Source organism: Cynara cardunculus (genome assembly GCF_001531365.2).
Source record: "Cynara cardunculus var. scolymus isolate 2C chromosome LG 6, CcrdV1, whole genome shotgun sequence".
Taxonomy (NCBI): Eukaryota; Viridiplantae; Streptophyta; class Magnoliopsida; order Asterales; family Asteraceae; genus Cynara; species Cynara cardunculus.
Genome location: NC_037533.1, coordinates 17,302,725 through 17,323,381, shown reverse-complemented (window position 1 = coordinate 17,323,381; position 20,657 = coordinate 17,302,725). Strand labels below are relative to the sequence as shown.

At 35.6% G+C, this 20,657-nt stretch overlaps 2 protein-coding genes across 2 annotated transcripts; both read right to left on the bottom strand.

Annotated features, from left to right (window-relative positions):
- Positions 1 to 1,611: 1,611 nt before the first annotated feature.
- On the bottom strand, positions 1,612 to 9,922 carry LOC112514480 (cytochrome c-type biogenesis ccda-like chloroplastic protein). The gene is made up of 12 exons (XM_025120971.1): positions 9,733 to 9,922; positions 9,498 to 9,632; positions 8,991 to 9,046; positions 7,456 to 7,589; positions 7,272 to 7,357; positions 6,765 to 6,796; positions 6,198 to 6,359; positions 5,127 to 5,199; positions 4,925 to 5,025; positions 3,161 to 3,253; positions 1,928 to 1,974; positions 1,612 to 1,810 (listed from the first exon to the last, which is right to left on the bottom strand). The coding sequence occupies exons 1-12, from the start codon at positions 9,812 to 9,814 to the stop codon at positions 1,735 to 1,737; spliced, it is 1,077 nt and encodes a 358-aa protein (XP_024976739.1). The 5' UTR covers positions 9,815 to 9,922; the 3' UTR covers positions 1,612 to 1,734.
- A 1,037-nt stretch (positions 9,923 to 10,959) lies between these two features.
- LOC112514643 (B3 domain-containing transcription repressor VAL2-like) lies at positions 10,960 to 19,052 on the bottom strand. Its single transcript, XM_025121225.1, has 8 exons — positions 18,761 to 19,052; positions 17,755 to 17,836; positions 16,841 to 16,939; positions 15,231 to 15,364; positions 13,971 to 14,070; positions 13,663 to 13,837; positions 12,363 to 12,442; positions 10,960 to 11,255 (listed from the first exon to the last, which is right to left on the bottom strand). Exons 1-8 carry the CDS (start codon positions 18,877 to 18,879, stop codon positions 11,244 to 11,246), a joined length of 801 nt encoding a protein of 266 aa, XP_024976993.1. The 5' UTR covers positions 18,880 to 19,052; the 3' UTR covers positions 10,960 to 11,243.
- Positions 19,053 to 20,657: the final 1,605 nt, after the last annotated feature.

Here is a 20,657-nt window from a genome sequence, read left to right as displayed (position 1 = left end):
GTTTATTCCCCTTTTTGGGGGGCAGGCTCTCTTTTTTCCGCACTTATCACAAGCTGAGTGTATTCACAACCATCCTGCTCTTTGAGATAGAGGGTAGGTCAATGTACAACATCCCACCTTCCAAGACCCCACTTCTGGATGGAATGTATTGGGCTAATGGGCTCGTTTGGTTTGGTTTTATTCACATTATTCATGATTTTTTATTTATGATAACGTCGTTTGGTCTGGAAGGTTTGGAAGGGTTGACCCCTTCGAGTTTAAAATTTTTACATATTGAATTGTGATGATCGGTTTGTAGCCAAGCCGAATCGTTCATGTTTAGGGGTGAAGCCGGCCTGGACAACCGAGGCCCACATATCTAAATTTGGTACACCCTCGACCCTTCATATCATCGTGAATGTAAATTTTAACTCCAAATGTGTTCGTGTTAACCAAGTTTAAATCGTTTTATCTTTGGAATAATTTGTTTACAGAAGCAATCAAATGTTATCAATAAAAAACGATCGGTAGTACAAGGTATTTAGTTTGCTAAAATAATTTAGTTTTGCTTGTAACAAGAATATTGTTTGAAAAAAAACTATATAGGACCAAATTCGTCGTTTTGGTTTGCTTGATTGTAGCAAATGCTCGAGTTAGGCGTTGCCACGCATGGGTCCTCTATATTTTCGGTTTAAATCGTTGAGATATGGTGTAATGATGGGGTCAAACCTCGAGTTCTAATAGTGACGGTAATTATTTTAAGGTATAATGTAATACGGCAAGTGTATGCGTGTATAAAAATATTTTTTACATGATTTTTTTTTCTTCTGTAAGTGCTATGATTTAAGACATTTATATATATATATATATATATATATATATATATATATATATATTTGTGTTGAGATTGTAAAAAAAATACACATGATTTTGTTTTTTATTAACCTGGATATCCAACCCGCTATGCGAGCCGATTAATCCCACGGCAACCACCTGTTTTGCAGATAGTCCGGAGTCATCGCATTTGAACCTCTGTGACCACAAGGGGATTTTTATTCCTCCTTGGATTTCAACCTGGGACCTCCACGTACTTTTGATCTTTGGAGCCAAGCTCAAACCAATCAGACACCACCCTTATGGTTCACATGATTTTTTGTTCATATAGTGAAACGAAAAATATCTTAAGAAACTTGTTTTTGATGAAAATAGATCTTGTAAAATACATATTTATATTGATCCTTACGAATCTATAACTTTTTTATGGTTCTCATTTGATTTGCTTTAAGTTCATCTAAAAACAATATATAATACATACATCTTACAAAAAGAATACAAAGCTCCGTTACTTTTTTTAGCCGAAAAAGTAAAACCAAAAAAACGCACCATGACGGCACCACACCATAAACCATACGCCATGAGGGTTAACCATTGATGGGTTTGTTCGGTTTAGGAGAGAATTAAAAGTGAGCAAAAACACGTTTTAAGTTTTTTTTCTTTAAGAAAGTGTTACCGAGATGCCACAGTTTTTTTCCTTTCCAAAAGCTCGATCAGGCCTATTTTAACACTCTCTTTTGCGTACTGAAAACGGATTTGAAAGGCCATGCCTTGTGCATCTCTAGTGCCGACCCAAAATAAACCAAATGAAGCCGGTATATCTCACACAGAGGAACTGTCAACGAAACTATACATATTCTGATTCATGTTGCATCCTTTACATACAACTTCACTATAGATATAGATATAGATATAACTAAACTACATCACCATTGATGTAGGCGGGAAAGCCTTATCCAAGAGTGTATATACGCCCCCGCCTAACAGGAGTGCGCCACTGCAAACAAAAGGGTCGATATGCATCAGACGTAAAGTAACCAGGAAAAGAACACGGTAAACGAGTCTAAAAAACGCACAATATCTTTTAAGAAAACTAAAAGATCGTAAAGATTACCTCATAGGATTAATCCATGCCGAGAACTTGCGGAAAGAGAGCAGACTCTGCACATTGACAAATTCTGTTACTCAAATCTTAAAACAAGATAACAATTACAATTACAATTACAATTACAATTACAATTGATGCATGACATCTTACCTTCCATCCCAAAAAATCTTATGGTTTCAACTCTAAAAAAACTTATGGTTTCACATTTATATGCCTTAGAAAATTACACTTAGGCCCTACATTTTTATGGTTGCACGGGCAACCATACCCCATAAGGTAGGGCTGCCCATACTTATGTAGAAGGCTTATGCATATGCGTAGGATTGTTTTGCAGGTAAAGAAAAAAAAGAATCCTTACGCATATGTGTAAGGTTTCTGCGTAGGGATTTTGTGTAAGGATTCCACGTAGAAACCAATCCTTGCGCAGAAATCGCCAACGGATGTGGAATCCTTAAGCAGAAACCTTACGCGTATTCGTAAGGATTCTTTTTTTTTGGGCCAAAAACCAATCCTTACGCATATGCATAGGATTGGGTAAAAATTGAATTGGGTTCTGGATGTGGGTATAAAGTGAGAAGAGCTTGGGAGATTGGCTATTTTTTGTAAATTTCCCAAGGAGAGCTTGCCTACAAAGTGCGAAGAGTTTGAAAGAAGGCCAAGAAAGATCGAATAGTGTATAAATATATTTTGGTAGGTTAGAGCATCTGCAGCAGATTCTCCAAACTTTCTCCAAAATAGAGAACCAAAAAGAAAAAAAAAAACATTCAACTCCAACAAATTCTCTATTTTGGAGATTGCAAATATTAATTATACTTATTAAAATATTTCATACATTTAATAAAATATTATTTCTCTCTCATAAACATTTAACATCAAGGTTTCTTATTTGTGGGAATATAATAAAAAAAATTCTCTCTCATGGTACTCATTTTTGGGGAATTCTCCAAATTTGGAAAATCTCATGTTTTCTCTATTTTGAAGCAAAAATTTGCCCAAAATCTCCATGTTATCCGTTTTGGAGAATTTCACGCACTGTCTCTCGTGTTTTCTCCATTTTGGAGCAAAAATTTGCCCCAAATCTCCATGTTCTCCATTTTGGAGAATCTCATACACTCTCTCTTGTGTTTTCTCCATTTTGGAGCAAAAATTTGCTCAAAATCTCCATTTTCTCCATTTTAGAAAATCTATTGGAGATGCTCTTACATTTAATGTTTAAGGAAGCATGGTAGCATATTATACCTGCAACGCTCCAGCAAAAGAAGCTGCAAGAAGCAGAGGAGCAACGTAGCCAGTGGTGTACGTCAAGAGTAAGCTGCCACCGATTATGGGATCCTGTTGCAACAAAAAAACTCGGTGCTTGTACTTCCCATAATTGCAAAAAGAACATATATTCCGTTAGCAATTATTAAGCAACCCACCATGTAATCAAGCAAGGTGGTGTTTGTTTTATAAGAGGTGCTGAAGCCTAAAGTTTTATTTCACTTCCTATAAATAGGAGGAGGTGGTGCTCAAGTCTAAAAACAGAATCCGTAAGATTTTCAGACTATTATCTTTATTATTCTTGAAGTTGGGGAAACTAAACCATACCAAATGAACACAATATACTCAAAAGTAGGGCCCCAGCTTGGGATGTACGCACACCAAAGGGTACAGGCGTAGAGCGGTTGCTTTCATGATATTCTTAAAAAGCAGGGTAGTATTTCATAAGGATTACTCCCTCCGTCCCTAAAATACACGTCCGTAGCGAAAAAGACACAGTTTTAGAAATTTGTAATTATTACACTTTTTAATTAATTAATTGACAATTTTACCCTTGATAATAGAGAGAGTAACCACAAGGCCTTTGGCCTAGGTTACATGGGTTGCCGGTAAAACCTAACCTCCCAGAAGATTAAGGGTTCAAACTATACCAAATGTATGGAAGGTCAAAGGTGTGTGAGTTAATGTGCCATATATAAATATTATATACTTTAACAAAATAGAGAGTTATGAATTTCTCCATCTCATAATTAAGAGTAAAATTGGAAAATAAGTACTTACTTTAGAAAGTGGACACTTATTCTAGGACAAACAAAAATAAGAATGTGGACACTTATTTCAGGAATCAGGGAGTCAGGGCCGTCTCAAGTTTAAAATAGGCCTTAGACCAAAAATATAAGTAGGCCTAGAACCCTTTTTTATATTTATTGAAACTTTATCTTTTGAATATATATAACATCCACTTTTCATATGTTTTTCACCATTTGACATTTTCTAAAATGTAATACAAATTTGAGAAATGCCTAAAATTTTCATCCCTAGGAAATCACATATCGCTTGCTCTGGTCGGACATTTTTCTGTTAATAAATCTCTTAGTTTATTATCACTTCCCGGATCATAAATATTACCCAAATTATTATCTGAACTCTTATTTTCTACAATGATTCATGTTTTATCAAGAAAAATCATACAATTACTAATTTTTTTCATGATTGTTATCTTTCTATAAGAAGTATAATAGAGTGAATAGTTGATAGAACGTCAAAAAATTAAAAACATATTACTAACTAAATGATTAGTAGGAAAAAGGAATTGATAACATTAAATAGAACTATTATTAACTATAAATATCATACTAAATGCATCATAAAATTAGGCCTTTTATTATAATAGGCCTTAGGCAATGGCCTAACACTAGAGCAGGCCTTGCAGGGGGTATAACCCCAGAAAAGCTTTCCTAAGTCATTTGTTTCGTTATAGCAATATAAAAATGCAGACGAAGGATCATGTGAAAATAGGAGTTAAGGTGAGAAGCATAAGAAGGGATATGGACCCCTTGATCGCTTTTAATCTCACCCCACCCCATGAAATGCACTTGATACGGGAATTGATCCAGTGCATCTCATTATTGTTGATCTTCAATTAGGATTGATCCAAGGGTGGAGATCCCTTCTTACCCTTCTCAACATAACTTTCATTCTCACTAGAACCCAACCTAACAATACAATATACATGAATAATACCTTGGATGCCGCAACATATCCAAGTAGGGTGGCTAGCACGGGTGTGCTGCAAGGCGATGCAGCTAATGCGAACGTAAGACCAGCCAAATATGCTTGGATGCCTGAGAAGTTAGTTGCATGCTTAGGTCGTCAATTTTTATTTTACGTGCCAGAAGCTGAGATCATTGTGGGATAGATAATTATGGAATTTGATTTTCATTACTCGAAGGAAAATTAGCAGCAGCAGCGCGTGGATCAAAGTTGTCCAAAAATGAAGGCAGTTGTATCTCTATTACCTGCAACATTAGCCAAGAATAGAACAACTTCAATATAGTCCCTCCGTCCCAAAATAAGTGTCCATATTTCTATTTTACCCGAAAATAAGTGTCCACTTTCAAAAGTACTACTTTCCAATTCTACCCTTAATTACGAGATGAAGAAATTCATTACCGCCTCTAATATTAAGAGTAAAATTGTCATTTATTAATTAAAGAGTATAATAATTACACATTTCTGAAACTGTGTTGTGTGCCTTTTTCAATGTGGACATTTATTTTGGGACGGAGGAGTAGCATTTTGATAAACAGTGCTAGTTGGGGAAAGAAAAATAAGCCACAAACAGGTATAACATGAAACCAATAAGCACACATAGGCTGTTTGGTTGATTTTCCATCAAGCCCTGTATGGACAAAGCCTGTGGATTAATCTGTCTGTAAAAATTGTGAAAGGTTTTCGTTTGAGAGGGGTTTTTCATAGAAATAATGAGTGTATTTTTTAAGTGGGAGGGGCAGGTTTGAAAAAAACTTGAATTTTTGCATAAAGCTCCCCCTAGAAGCTTACTTCTAAGCCACTTTCTATATCATTAAGCAACTATTAAACAGTTATCTATAGCTGACTGAATAAGCTGTAAGTTCCATTAAGCTCATTAAGCTGCTAACAAACAGACCCATAATAGACTTTAAAAGGGTTTTTTTTAACAGGGACACTCTGTCACAGCCTCGCCCGACCCCAAGAGCATCATGTGAGAGGCAAATCAAGTATATAACAGGCTGCTAGGTGGCCGACTTAAGAGCCCATGTCCACAAGGAGCCCAATCCCCAAAGAAATTGTTGCAGCTGCCAGACTTGAACCCTTGCCAGTTTGTGCAATTATACTGAGGGCTAGGTATAGACTTGTTACCAACAGTATACCAAATACAGACAATTGTTCAAGTACCAACAGTGCTACGCCCTGAGGGCTAGGTACAGGGAAAATGAACCACCAGATGAATATGAAAAATAATATGATTACTTGCCTCCAGAAGATTTAATCCCATAATGACCGCCAAACCAGAAGCAGCCAATGGTAAACCCTGCCCTACTTGTCCATATGCTTTGCCGGCAATTGAGGCCGCTACACCAAGTAATGCTAGTGTGGTGGCCAAACCCAATGCAAATGCAAGAGAGTCCCCTACAATCTGAGTGAAACCATTAATAGGAGTGAAGTACAATAAAAGACCAAATATGAAATCAGTTAACATTTGTTAAATTCTTCACAATTTTTGTAGTTCATCTAACCATCTCAGAGACAGAAGTAAGTTAGAATTCTGCAAGAAGGAAATACAGTGTGCGAAGGGTGTGCGACCACAATGCACTGTTGTCACTTTTCATCCTGATCCACCATGAATTTTTTTCCGAATAAAATCTAAGTTCTCTTCCGCTCAACTGTCCACCCAGTTCAAGGTCTACCTCTTAATAGAAGACACGATCTATCTTCTCTTAATCTCGACATTTCAAACTATTACTTGTTCTAACATTGTGAAAGTTACATATGGGAATTCATGAATTTTAGGTAAAACGAGAAGGGATGACAAGGAAATTACCTCCGCTCTACTTTTTCCAGATCCAAATGCACCTGAACATTTTACAACATCCCCACAGAGATCAGCATCAGACATGATGAGAGGCAACGGTTACCCAGGCCGTGTGTAAGGGTGTACCAATGTGAGATATGGAACAAGACCCCAAAATTTTTGGGTCCCAATTATACATGTTTTTAGCCTTTAGCCCAATTATATATGTTTTAGCGTTAGCCCAATTATAATGTTTTAGGCTTTTACTCTTAAGATTTTGTTTCGAAGAATGATTCTATTTTAGTGAATTTCATGTGTTACTTTGTCATTTTAAGATATTTTTTTTGGTTACATTAATAAGACTTTAAATAAAATATATGGTATGAACTTTTATATGCTGTTTTTAAAACATGTCCAATCGAAATCGATCTATAGTCTTGGTATAGGTCTAACATGGCATCCAAAAAGATGGGAACAACTCTGACGGCTACAAAACAAAGGTAATCATCTAATGCTACAAAACTAGAAGCTTCTTACCAATATAACCAAGGGTCAATGGTAGAACACTTAGCGTGCAAGGGGAAAGGCTAGTTACTAGTCCTGCGCCAAATATAACCACCAGGCTGTAGAAAGAACATTAGGGGACAGGAAAATTAATATAGTATGAATATCATTAATAGTTCTTCAAACTTTAACAATGCTAAAATGATCACCCCTGCACCTAGTAAAACTTAGAGCTCCTAGCTGAATCTGAACAGCTTCGTTTGCTTGTTGCCCGGCTGAATACATGAGGCCTCCAAACCAATCTCCAAGGCTTCCATCAGCCAAGGTGTAAACAGAAGAAGCGGTTCTTTCCTGATTTGAAGGAAAATAATTGTAGTTCCTGAGCTTATTTGCATGAGTACACATGCTAATAGTATTAATAGATATCGGCATAATAGAAAAAGAAACTGCATTCAAATCATACAACTAAAACTATTCCTCTATGTTGGAACTCCCATTACTCTCCAAAAGAGCCCTCTAGAGAGAAGGGAGGTTACAATATATTTCAAGGAGAAATGGTCCAAATCTAGCCGATGAGACGCCCCCTCCAACGGAGGCTAAACGGACACAGATTGTCTCGGAGTGTCAAGAGGGAGCTAACAGGTACAAATTGCCACAACGTGTTGAGTCCCCAGTATGGTAGGCTTTGGCTCTTATACCATGTGAGAATATGTGGAACTGCATCATATTACTGCCCAAAAGAATCCTTGAGGAGAGAACAGGGTTCCAACAAATATAGAGAGAAATGGTCCAAGCCTAGCCTATGTGGGACTCCAACATGCCCCCTCCAACGAGGCTAGACGAAAACAAGTTGTCCGACATAGTCAAGAGGGGCTAGACGGGTGAGGGGGTTAGACGAGTACATATTGCCTCAGAGCGTCAAGTCCCCGGAGTGGTAGACCTTGGCTTTGATACCATGTGAGCATATGTGAAACCCCCATTAGATTACTCTCCAAAAGAACTCTTGAGGAGAGAAGAGTGGTTTCAACATATATCGAGGAAAAATGGTCCAAGCCTAGCCGAAGTGGGACTCCAACACTCTAAATCTAGGTTGTATACTTGTACATGGATTTAAGAACAAGAAGACTCTTTGAATGGATCTGCTCTTCAATTTACACTGGACACAGAAAACATTTTCATTTGATTTATTGTATGTTCTATGAAGCATTAGCATATTTTCAATTTAAACCTAGAAAATTTACATAAACAGATAGCATGCTTCAACAACATTCAGAAAACTCGTGCAAACAGGATTACAAAAAAAATTAAATTGAAGAAAATACAAGTAGGTATGCTTAAGCTGCTCTTCTTAAATCTATCTAGAAACAGAATGAACCTCAAATAAAGAAAGCGGACCAAGGGATTGATGGGTATCGCATAACAACCAAACTACGTTTATCATGGCATTTAAGATCATATTGGTGAACTTATAACCATTTAACCACTTGTTTTTATCTTCTGGTTGCTATTGAATTAAACAGAAGTTCTTTGCTACCACGGGTAATCACAATTTTGGATATTTTTATCCTCTCTCTCCTACTTTCTCCACTATGGAGAATCTGTTGGAGCACAAAAAAGTGGTTAAGAACTCCAAAATCTTTGCAAGATCAGTTGGAGATGCTTTAAGAAGTTCAATTACCATGCACAAAAGCAGCATTGGTGAAGAGTCAAGAAGTTGGAAGAAGATAAAAACTTATGGGAAAGAGTTTGTACCATGATTGCTTCCATATTCAAGGCATGTGCACTGTGAGCAGAAACCAAATTTGCAGCTGAAACATCAAAATGGAGAACATTTAACATCATATGCCCAACTCCCAAACCACAGCCAACTACAAGAAAACTAAGCCTGGAAATAGATCTTGGAAAAATGTTCTTGTGTTATTTCACAAACACCCAAAGGAGGATTGGAAGAGGAAGAACTTTCCCTAAAATAGATGTTTATAAAAACAATCGGAGATTCGATCATAACCCTCAAATTTGACTCCATTTTCTAAAATTGTCCAAGATTAAATATACATGTTACTATGAACAGTAAAGTTGAGCAAAGTACCAGTACCTACAGACAGAGTTAGGGTTAACTGATCAAAATAAAGCAATCTGGTAAACAATCCAGATAGGTTTAAAAAATGGTGAATTACTAGTGTTGAGAAAATTAAACAATAGAAAAAAAAGGGAAAAAATACAAAAATATGCGGAAGAAACTTCAATGGAAAATCCTACCTGATATGGCGGTCATCAACGAGGTGGTTCTGAGGCTTAAATTCAGGTCAATCCTCGAAGAAGAAGATATTTCCTTTGCAGAATCATCTTCATTAACCGATTTCTTGATCATTTTGATTGGAACTTCATATGTTCCTTTGATTTCAGCACAAGATCACAAAAGTAAGAAGAATTTTGTTCAGATAATGGTTCCAGCAAAGAGATGAATAATTAAGGGCAAGCAAATCGAACTAACCAGATATGGTTTTCTGTGGTCGATGATAGCTTGTGATGAGACGATGCGGAACGCCATGGCTGCCATTAATACTCAAATTCATAACTTCTTCTTCTGAGAAGGATTTCGTTGCAGAGGAAGAGAGAAGAGTCGACGACCACAGTCGTTAAGGTGAACGAACCACGTCTTCGTTTCTTGCAACGGTCATTTTGTACCCTCTCTTTTTTTGACAAAATATCAATGTTTTGAGTAAACGTATACGAAACTGTTGAGTAAAAATCTGATTATCGTTCGTTAGAACAGTATACATACAAGTAATTGAAGTTGTTTTTTGATTTTTATTCGCGTGTTTATAAATTATTTATATGCACGTGTACATAAATATAAGCAATATGTCTAGTATGTAAATATGCATAAGACCAATAAACAGTTTCAATACATGTTCATACATATATAATAAATATTTTCAAAATATATATCTAATAACAGAAGAGTGCAAATGAAAACGGGTACCATTTTATGATAAAACAGACAACCATCACATGTGATAAACTGGTGATAAAAACATGAGGGATGCAGGCGACCTTGTCAACACGCTATTTTGTCCCCACACAGTATCATGTTGCTTTTGCCTTTCTTTAATGTTCTTGAGTTCTCGTAAAATGATTTGTTGGATTGCTATCCATCAATCGCCTTTAAAGAGAAGTTTTGTTCGAAACTCAAGTTTCTGTTTTCCTAGCTCTTTTTGTAAGTGAGGGTTGTTATCAGAAATAGTTTTTCTTGTCTCTTAAACGTTAAAGGTATGATCTGTGTATATCTTACCTCCAAACCTTCGTTTCAGACAAGATTTACTGGTTTTGTTTAGTTTGGGGCTGTTGGGCAATTGCTGAATGATTTGGTACATAATGATTAGGTGGTCAGAATGATTAAGAGACTCCTATGATATAATGCAAAATGAAATATAATTGTTTGGTAATTGTATACAATGAAATTAGGGCTCTTAATGGTTAAGGGAGATCCATAATACAAAATCATTCAGAGGGTTTTGAAACCATTAAGAAGCTGACTTTTTTTTTTTTGCCAAACAAGATTTACCTCTTAACGACTCAGAGATTGTCTCTTAATAGAACTATTAAGAGGTAAACAAGCAACCCCAAATTGATTTGATATCACTTATCCATCAACTTATAACTTGATAAATCATCTTGAGACAGAACAGAACATGTTGTATCAGAAATTATACTGGAACCAAGATCTTTCATTTTCAATGTCACGAATATTTGAAGCAAGAATTTGTTATAAACAAACACGGGCGAACTTCTCAAGTTTTCGCTGCTAATCTATTTTCTAACCAAAATTTGAAAGAAAAAAAAACATCGATTTGTCTCTGTTAATGGGGTCTACTTGAAACGGGCGACTATTTCCATTTTACGACCAAGAATGCTCTTGTAAGCACTCACGATCACGATGTAAAGAAGATGGCAACTACTTCCAGGGATCTGCTTCTGGATGAATATGTTGTTTCATCACATTCAGGTGGATGCCTGCAAATATTTAGAACGTTTAGCATGTAAAAGTTGAGGTTATCGAACCAAAAATGAATGATAATTAAGGAACCGTAAGGTTTGATGTCTAAATTCTCTTTGTTTTATGCTGTATATACTCGTAAACCAATACATCATCAATGAAATGCACCAAGTTACGGTGAAAGATCAGCAACAGACTTGCGGACAGAACTGAACGGGGAAAGTGAGGTAGGCGAATGAAAGAATTGGGGAAGGTTTTACGGTTTTATTTTGATATGGGTAATTTAGTAATTTATCAATCTTGTTCCATCAACCTTATTTGTTGTATATAAATACTATATACTTAAAAAACAAATGGGTAAAATGCATCAAAATGCAACGAAGTTTGCTTTGGTTCCAATTTAGTGTAACAAATAAACTTTTTTCTCAATCAGTACGATGAAGTTTCAAATTTTCTATTTAAAGTAATGATACCAACATTTAACCAGTAACCTGCTAATCTTGTAACATTTGATGATGTGGATGTCAAATTTATCGTCCACTTAGTTGTAACCCTTCCGTAAACATTTTGTAATCTTCCATAAACGTGTATTCACGTCATCAAATGTTACAAGATGAGCAGGTTGCTGGTAAAATTGACACATAATTGGAAAGTTTGAAGCTTTATTATATCTATTGAGAAAAGAAAAAAAAATGATTCATTTGACTAGAATGAATCAAATCCAAACTCCGTTGTATTTTGATGCATTTTGGTCAAGGGTTGTGGCGTAGCGGTCGAGGCCCAGGGGATGTGGTGGTGGAATATCCCATCTGGCCCGGGTTCGATTCTAGGCGTCCACAACAATCGTGGCCACTAACTTTATCAGGGTTGATGTCTTAAAGTTACAATTTGTTGGGGTTAGTCTGGACATAGCATAAGACACCCTTCCAAAAAACACAATAAGTTAGTCATCTTCCTGGTAATACTGATTAGAGAACCATCTTTAATGGTTTCTAATGTTTTTCTGGTAATTCTATAATTTGGTGAAGTAGTAAATCAATTTTCAGTTTGAACATTAGAGGAAAGACCGAGTTGGTTTATAGATTTCATTTCCGCACGAGATCAAACAAAGTTGTATGGCGTACCTGATGAGGTGGTTTTGGAACAGAAGTCTTTCTAAATCCGATTACCATCTTTCCCTCTGGTTCCATGCGATAAAATGATACTGAAAAGAAATAGAATGTTGGTTGTTAAAGGTCAAAGAATAATATTTCGTTCAAAAAAATGCAAGAAAGCGTTTACGGATTTAGATATATGAAAGAGGCTCGAGTTATTCTATGTTTGGCAAACTAGCTGATAAGCCAAATGTTGGCTACTAAGCTAGTTGTTAGCTAATAAGCTAGCTGTTAGCTGATAAGATATTTGATAAAGTAGTCATGTTTGGTAAAAACTAGCTGATAAGTTAGATGGCAATGTAAACCGTTTATTGCAGGCATAATTAAAACAGTGGAAAAGAACCCCCGAAGCTTATTGAAACGCTACTTCAAGTACGTTTCAAAAAACTTATAAGCTAGTTTATCACATTACCAAACCAGGCTTTTTCAATAAGCTCAAAAACTAAGCTAGTTAATGGTTGTCAAACATGGCCTTAATTAGCAACTTCACTGGAGCAGTTTGAAGGCAGGGAGCATGCACCCATATTATATACACACACACATACATAGAGAGAGAGAGAGAGAGAAAGAAGTTCCATAGGAATCCAAAATTGATTAGAAACCCGAGAACCACCCTCAGTGCGCCAATGTCCCTCTTCAAAATGAATATTCATAATGAATATGGAGGTTTTATTCATCATGGATCACACATACATGATAGATATATAACTACATTCATGATGAATAACATGTCCATATTCCTGATGAATATGTCAATGTCTCATGCTCTGGGGTTCCTAATCAATTTTAGGTCCTAAGCAGAAAATGCCCCTATATATATAGGTGAAAGTTCAAATGAGAACCATGAATATTTTGAGAACCGTGAAAACGGAGTATTCATATACTCTATCAAAATATGTATATGTCAATTAGTATATACATCATGATGCATATACCAGTTCTCAATTATATTTAAGGTTCTCATTTGAACCTTTCCACACATATATATATATATATACGAAAAACTGAGGAACACCTTGATAATCATTCATTTGTACGGTGTGCACATGTGCATACAAGTAATTGAAGATGTTTCTTGTTATGCACATGTGCATACCAGACAAATTACTTGCACATTACTTGTATGCACATATACTATACAGATGAATGCTACCACGGTGTTCCTCAGTTTTCATTTTTTGTGGTTTTCCCTAAACCTAACTCCATACATATATATATATATATATATGTGTGTGTGTGTGTAAATATCTTACAGGTACCATAGAATTACCTGTATCACCTGCTTGCAATTTTCTTGAAACCATAATCTCTCTAAGCCCTTCTAAAACATACGTTCTGCTACCACAATTAGGCCAATAACGAAACGAAAACTCCCATTCTTTGCCTTCCAAATCCAGTACATTCAACATTATCCCTTTCGGTTCAAAAACTTCTGGGAAAAAAGTCTGCTCAATTGTGAATATTTGTTAATGTCATTGAATCCTTTGCATCTTCACGTACTCTATAGCAAATACAATCCTATAAGGCTTGTGAAAACGCTAAAAATTTTAAATCATATTAGAGCCTTCATTTTCTCACCTCAGCGTATTTCTTCGGAATCACAATACGGCCGAACTTGAGGTCAGAGTCGCTAGCCGTCAACATTTTTTCAAACAAAAGATTAAGAATGGATTTGGCGCTAACAAACCGTTAAGGATTTTCACTAGTCAACGGAGGCTAAAAATGAAGCCCGTTGGAAATTAAAATGGTAAACAGAATATTCCATCCGTCCCAAAATAAAGGTCCAATAATGAAAAAGGCAAATAGTTTGAAATGTGTAATTATACTCTTTAATTAACTAAATGACAAATTTACAATTTGACAATAGAGGGAATAATGAATTTATCCCTGATAATTAAGGGTAGAATTGGAAAATAAGCACTTACTTTTGAAAGTGGATTAGGGCCTATTTGTTAGCAGCTTAATGAGCTTAACAGGACTGGTCAACTATACATGATTGTTTGGTAGTGGTTTAATGATATTAGAAAGTGGCTTATTCAGTAAGCTTCTAGGGGAGCTTTATATAGAAAGTCAAGTTTTTTCCAAACCTACACCTCCCAAAACACGCTCCTTCCATCTATGCAAAAACCCTCCCAACAAAAACCTTCTCAATCTATACAGACAGATTAATCCACAAAGACAGCTCTATCCAAACAGGACTTACTAGAAAAACCAACCCAACAAAACAACCCCTTATTTTGGGACAAACTAAAATAGAAATGTGAACAATTATTTTGGACAGAAGGAGTATTAAAATACAATATAGATAAAAGGATATGTCCTAGGGATGCATTGTACCTCCAAACCAATACCATCATGCCAGTAATGCAGTTCAATCTGTACTCTCTTGGCAAGATCAGTAAGGATATGTGGACAGTTATTTGGGACAAACTAAAATAGAAATGTGAACAGACAGCAATTTTGGACGGAAGGAGTATTAAAATACAATATAGATAAAAGGATAGTCCTAGGGATGCATTGTATCTCCAAATCAATACCATCATGCCAGTAATGCGGTTCAATCTGTATCTCCAATCTGTACTCTCTTGGGGAAAAAAACTTGACTTACTACATAAAGCTTCCCCTAGAAGCTTACTAAATAAGCCACTTTCTATATCATTAAACCACTACCAAACAATCATGTATAGTCGACCAGTCCCATTAAGACAGCTCTATCCAAACAGGACTTGCTAGAAAACCAACCAAACAACCCTTTATTTTGGGACAAACTAAAATAGAAATGTGGACAGTTATTTTGGACGGAAGGAGTATAAAAATACAATATAGATAAAAGGATACGTCCTAGGGATGCATTGTATCTCCAAATCAATACCATCATGCCAGTAATGCGGTTCAATCTGTACTCTCTTGGCAAGATCCGGCACGTCTGTGGGATCTGTTTGAAATTCATGAGCATAGCGACGATTTCGTGCCTATAACATGTAGAACTTTACTGTATTAGTTTTTCCCTTTTGGTACTAGAATTAGAATACCAACATAACGTTCAACAAATCAAGTTCTGGAATTTTCGAACATAATATAAAAAAGGATAAAGAATCTTCAAAAAAATTTGGCATTAATAACGGCTCCATGATGCCGATTAAGAAGACAAACTAATCTAGTTTGGTTAGCATACAATGCTCGTGTATAAATGAAGACCAAGCAAGCCCAGTATATCCCACCCAGAGGTTGGATCGGCGGCAGGGGGGATAAGAGGAGAGGGTTTGTTTCCAGAAGAAATACAGATATGCTACAATTTAAAAAATGTTGGTGTATAGGTTGTGAATGCTCAATCGAAATCATGATATATGGCTTCAAATATGTAGCTCCAATTTGTGGTAGTTCGTTACATTAGGACAAAAGAGGTATTGATTTAACTTCAAGCACCACCTGCTGAACTTTGCCATTGCAGATATCGTGGACCTTATGATATATTGATATTAGAATTCACTTGGTCATGATCGAGACATTTTAATTTACAAATTTTACCATTTATGCGCCTAGCTCGAGAATGTTAATATTTGAGTGAAAGCATTAGTGATATTGGGCGTTGAGATTAGAAGCTTGGGTTTCAAGAATATAAAATTTGCAGCACACATCTTCACAGATTCAACCGCTTAACACTTTGGGATAGACACACATCTCATCCCCATAACCCACCTCCGAATGGGATTTACTGAGCTCATTTGGTTTGGTTTGGTTTGGTTTAAAAAATGTGTTGTACTTAGGGCGTTTGGTACCCCGTCAGACCAGAACAGAGCAGTACAGTTGTTTAGTGTTTGGTAAGACAGTACTGGACAGAACAAGACCGGTAAAATGACCAATTTACTCCTAAAGAGTTTTTTTAGTATTCCTTTTACCAAATAATCAATCTAAAGAGTGAAATACAATAATAAAATTTAAAGAATGGATAAAATGTAAAGAGAAGGCATGTTTGAGGTTTTAGAAGGAAATTAGATTTTATTTTGAGAGTATATTGGTAAAATATAGGCTTGTTTCACCTTGTTCCATGGTGTGGGGGTAGAGCATGCATGTTCCTCTTTGTTCCAAATAAAAGTCATGCCAAACATGGTACAGTTAACCCTGTTTATGTTCTGTCATGTCCAGTGTACCAAATGTATCCTTATAGTTCTCTAACTGAGTGGACCCGCACAAAAGACAATCACGGACCCTTCAAATGTTCCAAAAGACTCATCGCCCCTCATATAGAATAGCAAGTTGGGGAAAGCTAACGCCATTACTTCGTTCATTAAAACAGTATCATTCAAGATATCTCATTTCTTGCTTCTAGATATCCAAAAAGGTATCCAAGACATGACAAATTTCCGCATAACAGAACATAATTATTGCATATAAAAGGAAAGTTAGAACTTAAAAATAACGCAAAATTGAAAGCGACTCCATCTTACCAGAATGAGATTTTTTTTGGAACATTCCCTGCATATCACCCCGCCAAAATCCAGCAGAAAATATTGATTGAATGACACAACACATCCACAATGAACCAACTGCAAATTAAGGCGAAATACATCATCTATTCACAAGAATGTTTGTATACACTACGCATCCTTATATACACGTAATCATAAGTAAACCTGAGTATGACTACGACCATGTTTGGCAACCATAAACTAGCTTATTTTGATCTTATTGAAAAAACCTTGTTTTGTAAGCCATAGGCTAGCTTTTTGAAAAACTACATCAAAATATCAAATAGCTTATGGGGGCTTTTTCACTTTTTTCCAATTATCCCACCTATATACTTTTAGGTCATTTTACATAGTCATCTAACTCTTTTTTGGAAAGGGTATCCCAGGCTATGCGCAGATTAATCCCTGAAAACTGCAACTATAAGACATCAACCCTGATAAACTCGGTGGCCAAAATCAGTGGCGGATTTAGGGGGTTCTAGTGGGTACCCGTGCAACCACAAAAAATTTCAGATGTAGTGTAATTTTTTTCTAAGGTCCTTAAGGCTGCTACAATTTCATTTGGTTGTGTGCTATGGTGCAACCACAAAAATATCCTCCTAGATCCACCTCTAGCCACAATTGTTGTCGCACAAAAATCAAACCCAGGGAAGATGGGATATTCCACCACATCCCATGGACCTCAACCACTACACCACAACCCTGGTGGTTGTCATCTAACTTATCAACTAGCTTTTACCAAACGTGAATAGCTTATCAGCTAACAAATAGCTTATTAGCCAACAGCTAGTTTATCGGCAAACAGATAGTTTATCGGCCAAGAGCTAACTTATGTTTGCCAAACATAGCCCTAACATGAAAATAGGCATTGATAGTTTCAGAATTAAACGCACCTTCCCACAAGATTCACAGTCTCTCCAACCATCATCATTTGAATGAAATGTTTCACAGAACCTTCCCTCCTCATAAACATAGCTAAATAGATCAAGAAAATAAGTTACTACAAACAAACTTATGATAGAATCACACCAAAGTACCGTTCATAGAATTTTAACAATTTACACCCGTCAAAATTCTTCTATAATCTTTTTACCAAGTATTCTGTCCAAAGCAGAAATTTCATAATGAATACTATAGAATTCAACAACTTAGACCAATCAAAATTCTTCCATAATCTTAGCAAGTATTCATGTCCAAAGCAGAAATTCATAATGAATACATATAGATTTCAGCAATTTACACCCATCAAAAATTCTTCTATAATCTTATCAAGTATTCATGTCCAAAGCGAAAATTCATTATGAATACATATAGAATTCCACAATTTACACCCATCAAAATTCTTCTATAATCTTAGCAAGTATTCATGTCCAAATCACAATTCATAATGAAAACGTATAGAATTCAATAATTTACACCCATCAAAAATTTTCTATAATGTTAGCAAGCATTCATGTACAAAGCAGAAATTCATAATGAATACGTATAGATTCCAACAATTTACACCCATCAAAATTCTTCTATAACATAGCAACCATTCATGTCCAAAGCAGAAATTCATAATGAATACATTCATTGTTCTTCTAATTTTGATTCAGCAAGTTTGCACAATTGGATTCATAAGCATCATCATATTCAACAGAAACCAATAAACCATAAATTTAAACCAGATTACTTGAAATGCAAGTAAGCATTCCAATCAACACTTCCCACTCAGAAAACTCAAAGAATTTGTTCGTACATGATTCAACCACCAATCAGAAAGTATTCTCATCAGGAAGCAACCGGCAATTCAACCAATCGAATTCAAAAAAACACGAAACAAACAAGAATTCAAACCATCCCCATTTCAAAATTGAATATCCGAAAGAGGAAGAAGAAGAGGGCAAAGGGGCTTACGCGCAACGATTACAGAGCTGAGCGCATTCGCCATTGCGGAGTCTCCATCCGTCTCTGAAGAAGATGGAGGTTGAATCCTGACATTGAAAGCAATATCCTTTTGATGACGAAGAAGCCATTGAAAAAGCTTAGAAAAAACGACGAATAAACCCTAGAGATAAGGGAAAATTGTTGGAAACTATTTGGGGTTTCGGATTAAATGCAAGAAAACTTCTCTTTTTTTCACAAGATTAAATACAGCGATCTTTGGGAATGTAATTTGTTAGCAGATTCTTTGAGTTTGATTTCACTCTCTCTCACACACACACACTACAGATTGAGCAAAATAAATGAAGACCCAAAAATTGTTGGGATTGTGTCAAAAATCTTTGGAATTTAGTGTTGAAATTTCTTATACTGACTTTATGTGAACACCATTTTCTGACTTCTGAAAAGCAATTGGTTGACTGTCCTATGAATTCAATCCTCTTTGTGTGTGTATATATACGTACATATATATACATATATATATATATATATATTCCGTCAAGCGGTTGCATTTTAAAGGTGGATCAAATACCCACAAAAGTCGGTTGGTGTCCTTTTGGCCGAATTTCATTGTATCAAGGGATTCTTTTAAGTTTTTTGGTTGATTCAAGGAACTTTTCGGTTTTTGATTGGTGTATCTTGTATTTTCTAAATCCAGAAGCAAGATTCTATTTAAAAAAAAAACAGTTGAGTCGTGCACGAGGACCCTGTTGGGGGTTCAGAGGTCCACCTTGATCTGTATGATCTTGTTGACTGTAAAGATACTAAATTTTGAATCGTTGTTTAACGGATGTCAAGAATATAATTAATACGTGAAAGTGTAATGTTGGAGTTGTTATTTAATTAAGGAAAATGTTTGAGAAGATCTTACGCTACATTCGACGTTCGATTCGGCATGATGACTTAAATACGTAAAGTTTTAAGTTTAGACCGTCAATAGAAGCTCGTGGTTCCCGAATCTTCTCCTCTGTTTTATAAATAAATATCCACATTTCTATTTTAGTTTGTCATAAAATAAATCTTCATTGTCGAAAGCAACTGTCTACTATTCAGTTATATCATTAATTATGAGATACAGAAATTATATACTCTCTGTATTATTATTAAAGATAAAATAATCATTTAGTTAATTAAAAGTGTAGTAATTAAATATTTATAATATCGTGTTTTTTCCTGTGTCGTGTATGAACCAGCTTATAATTAATATGAAAAATCATATATTATGTTCTACCAACCAACTTATGTTACCAGTATTGATTCGATTGTTCAAAAGGGAGTACGAACGTCTTCATTGTTATGGTCTATAGCGTTTGTAAGGTGTGACCCATGACGTGCGTTTTTTGAAGGCGTGCCTTTTTTTTTTTTTTTAACTTTAGATTTTATACGTTAAAGCTAACTTAATCATATAACTCACAGTTTCATAGATTCATGCATATTACGAATTCATGGTTAAAACAAAGTTCTAAAACCATTCCAAGTTCCATTTTAAATATTTGATCACAAGCTCTTTATATAATGGTAATTCTTCTAATATGAATGTAAAAAAATTAATATCATTTTTACTGAATAATGAAATAGAGTATATATATATATATATATATATATATATATATAAAGAGAGAGAGAGAGAGAGAGAGAGGACGGTATGCACACACGTGCATATTGGTAATTGACAGTTATTTCTTGATTTTTACGGACGTGTGCATGGTATGCATATGTACTTACCAGACAAATTGCTTAAAATTACATGTATGCACATATACATACCATCCAAATTAACGGTTACGAGAGTGTTCGTCAGTTTTTTATTTTTTTACGGTTTTCTTCTGAACCTAACACTCTCTCTCTCTCTCTCTCTCTCTCTCTCTCT

Bases quoted from the DNA above. Each gene is read 5' to 3' on its own strand.
- LOC112514480 (XM_025120971.1), bottom strand. From the start codon at position 9,814: ATGAATTTGAGTATTAATGGCAGCCATGGCGTTCCGCATCGTCTCATC. The intron at 5,026-5,126 runs GTAATGAAAATC...CTAACTTCTCAG, and splicing joins TGCTGCTAATTTTCCTTCGA to GCATCCAAGCATATTTGGCT. The intron at 1,811-1,927 runs GTAATCTTTACG...TTTTGTTTGCAG, and splicing joins GCATGGATTAATCCTATGAG to TGGCGCACTCCTGTTAGGCG.
- LOC112514643 (XM_025121225.1), bottom strand. From the start codon at position 18,879: ATGGCTTCTTCGTCATCAAAAGGATATTGCTTTCAATGTCAGGATTCA. The intron at 15,365-16,840 runs GTAAGATGGAGT...TACATGTTATAG, and splicing joins CCAAAAAAAATCTCATTCTG to GCACGAAATCGTCGCTATGC. The intron at 12,443-13,662 runs GTAATTCTATGG...ATTTCTTTTCAG, and splicing joins ATTGCAAGCAGGTGATACAG to TATCATTTTATCGCATGGAA.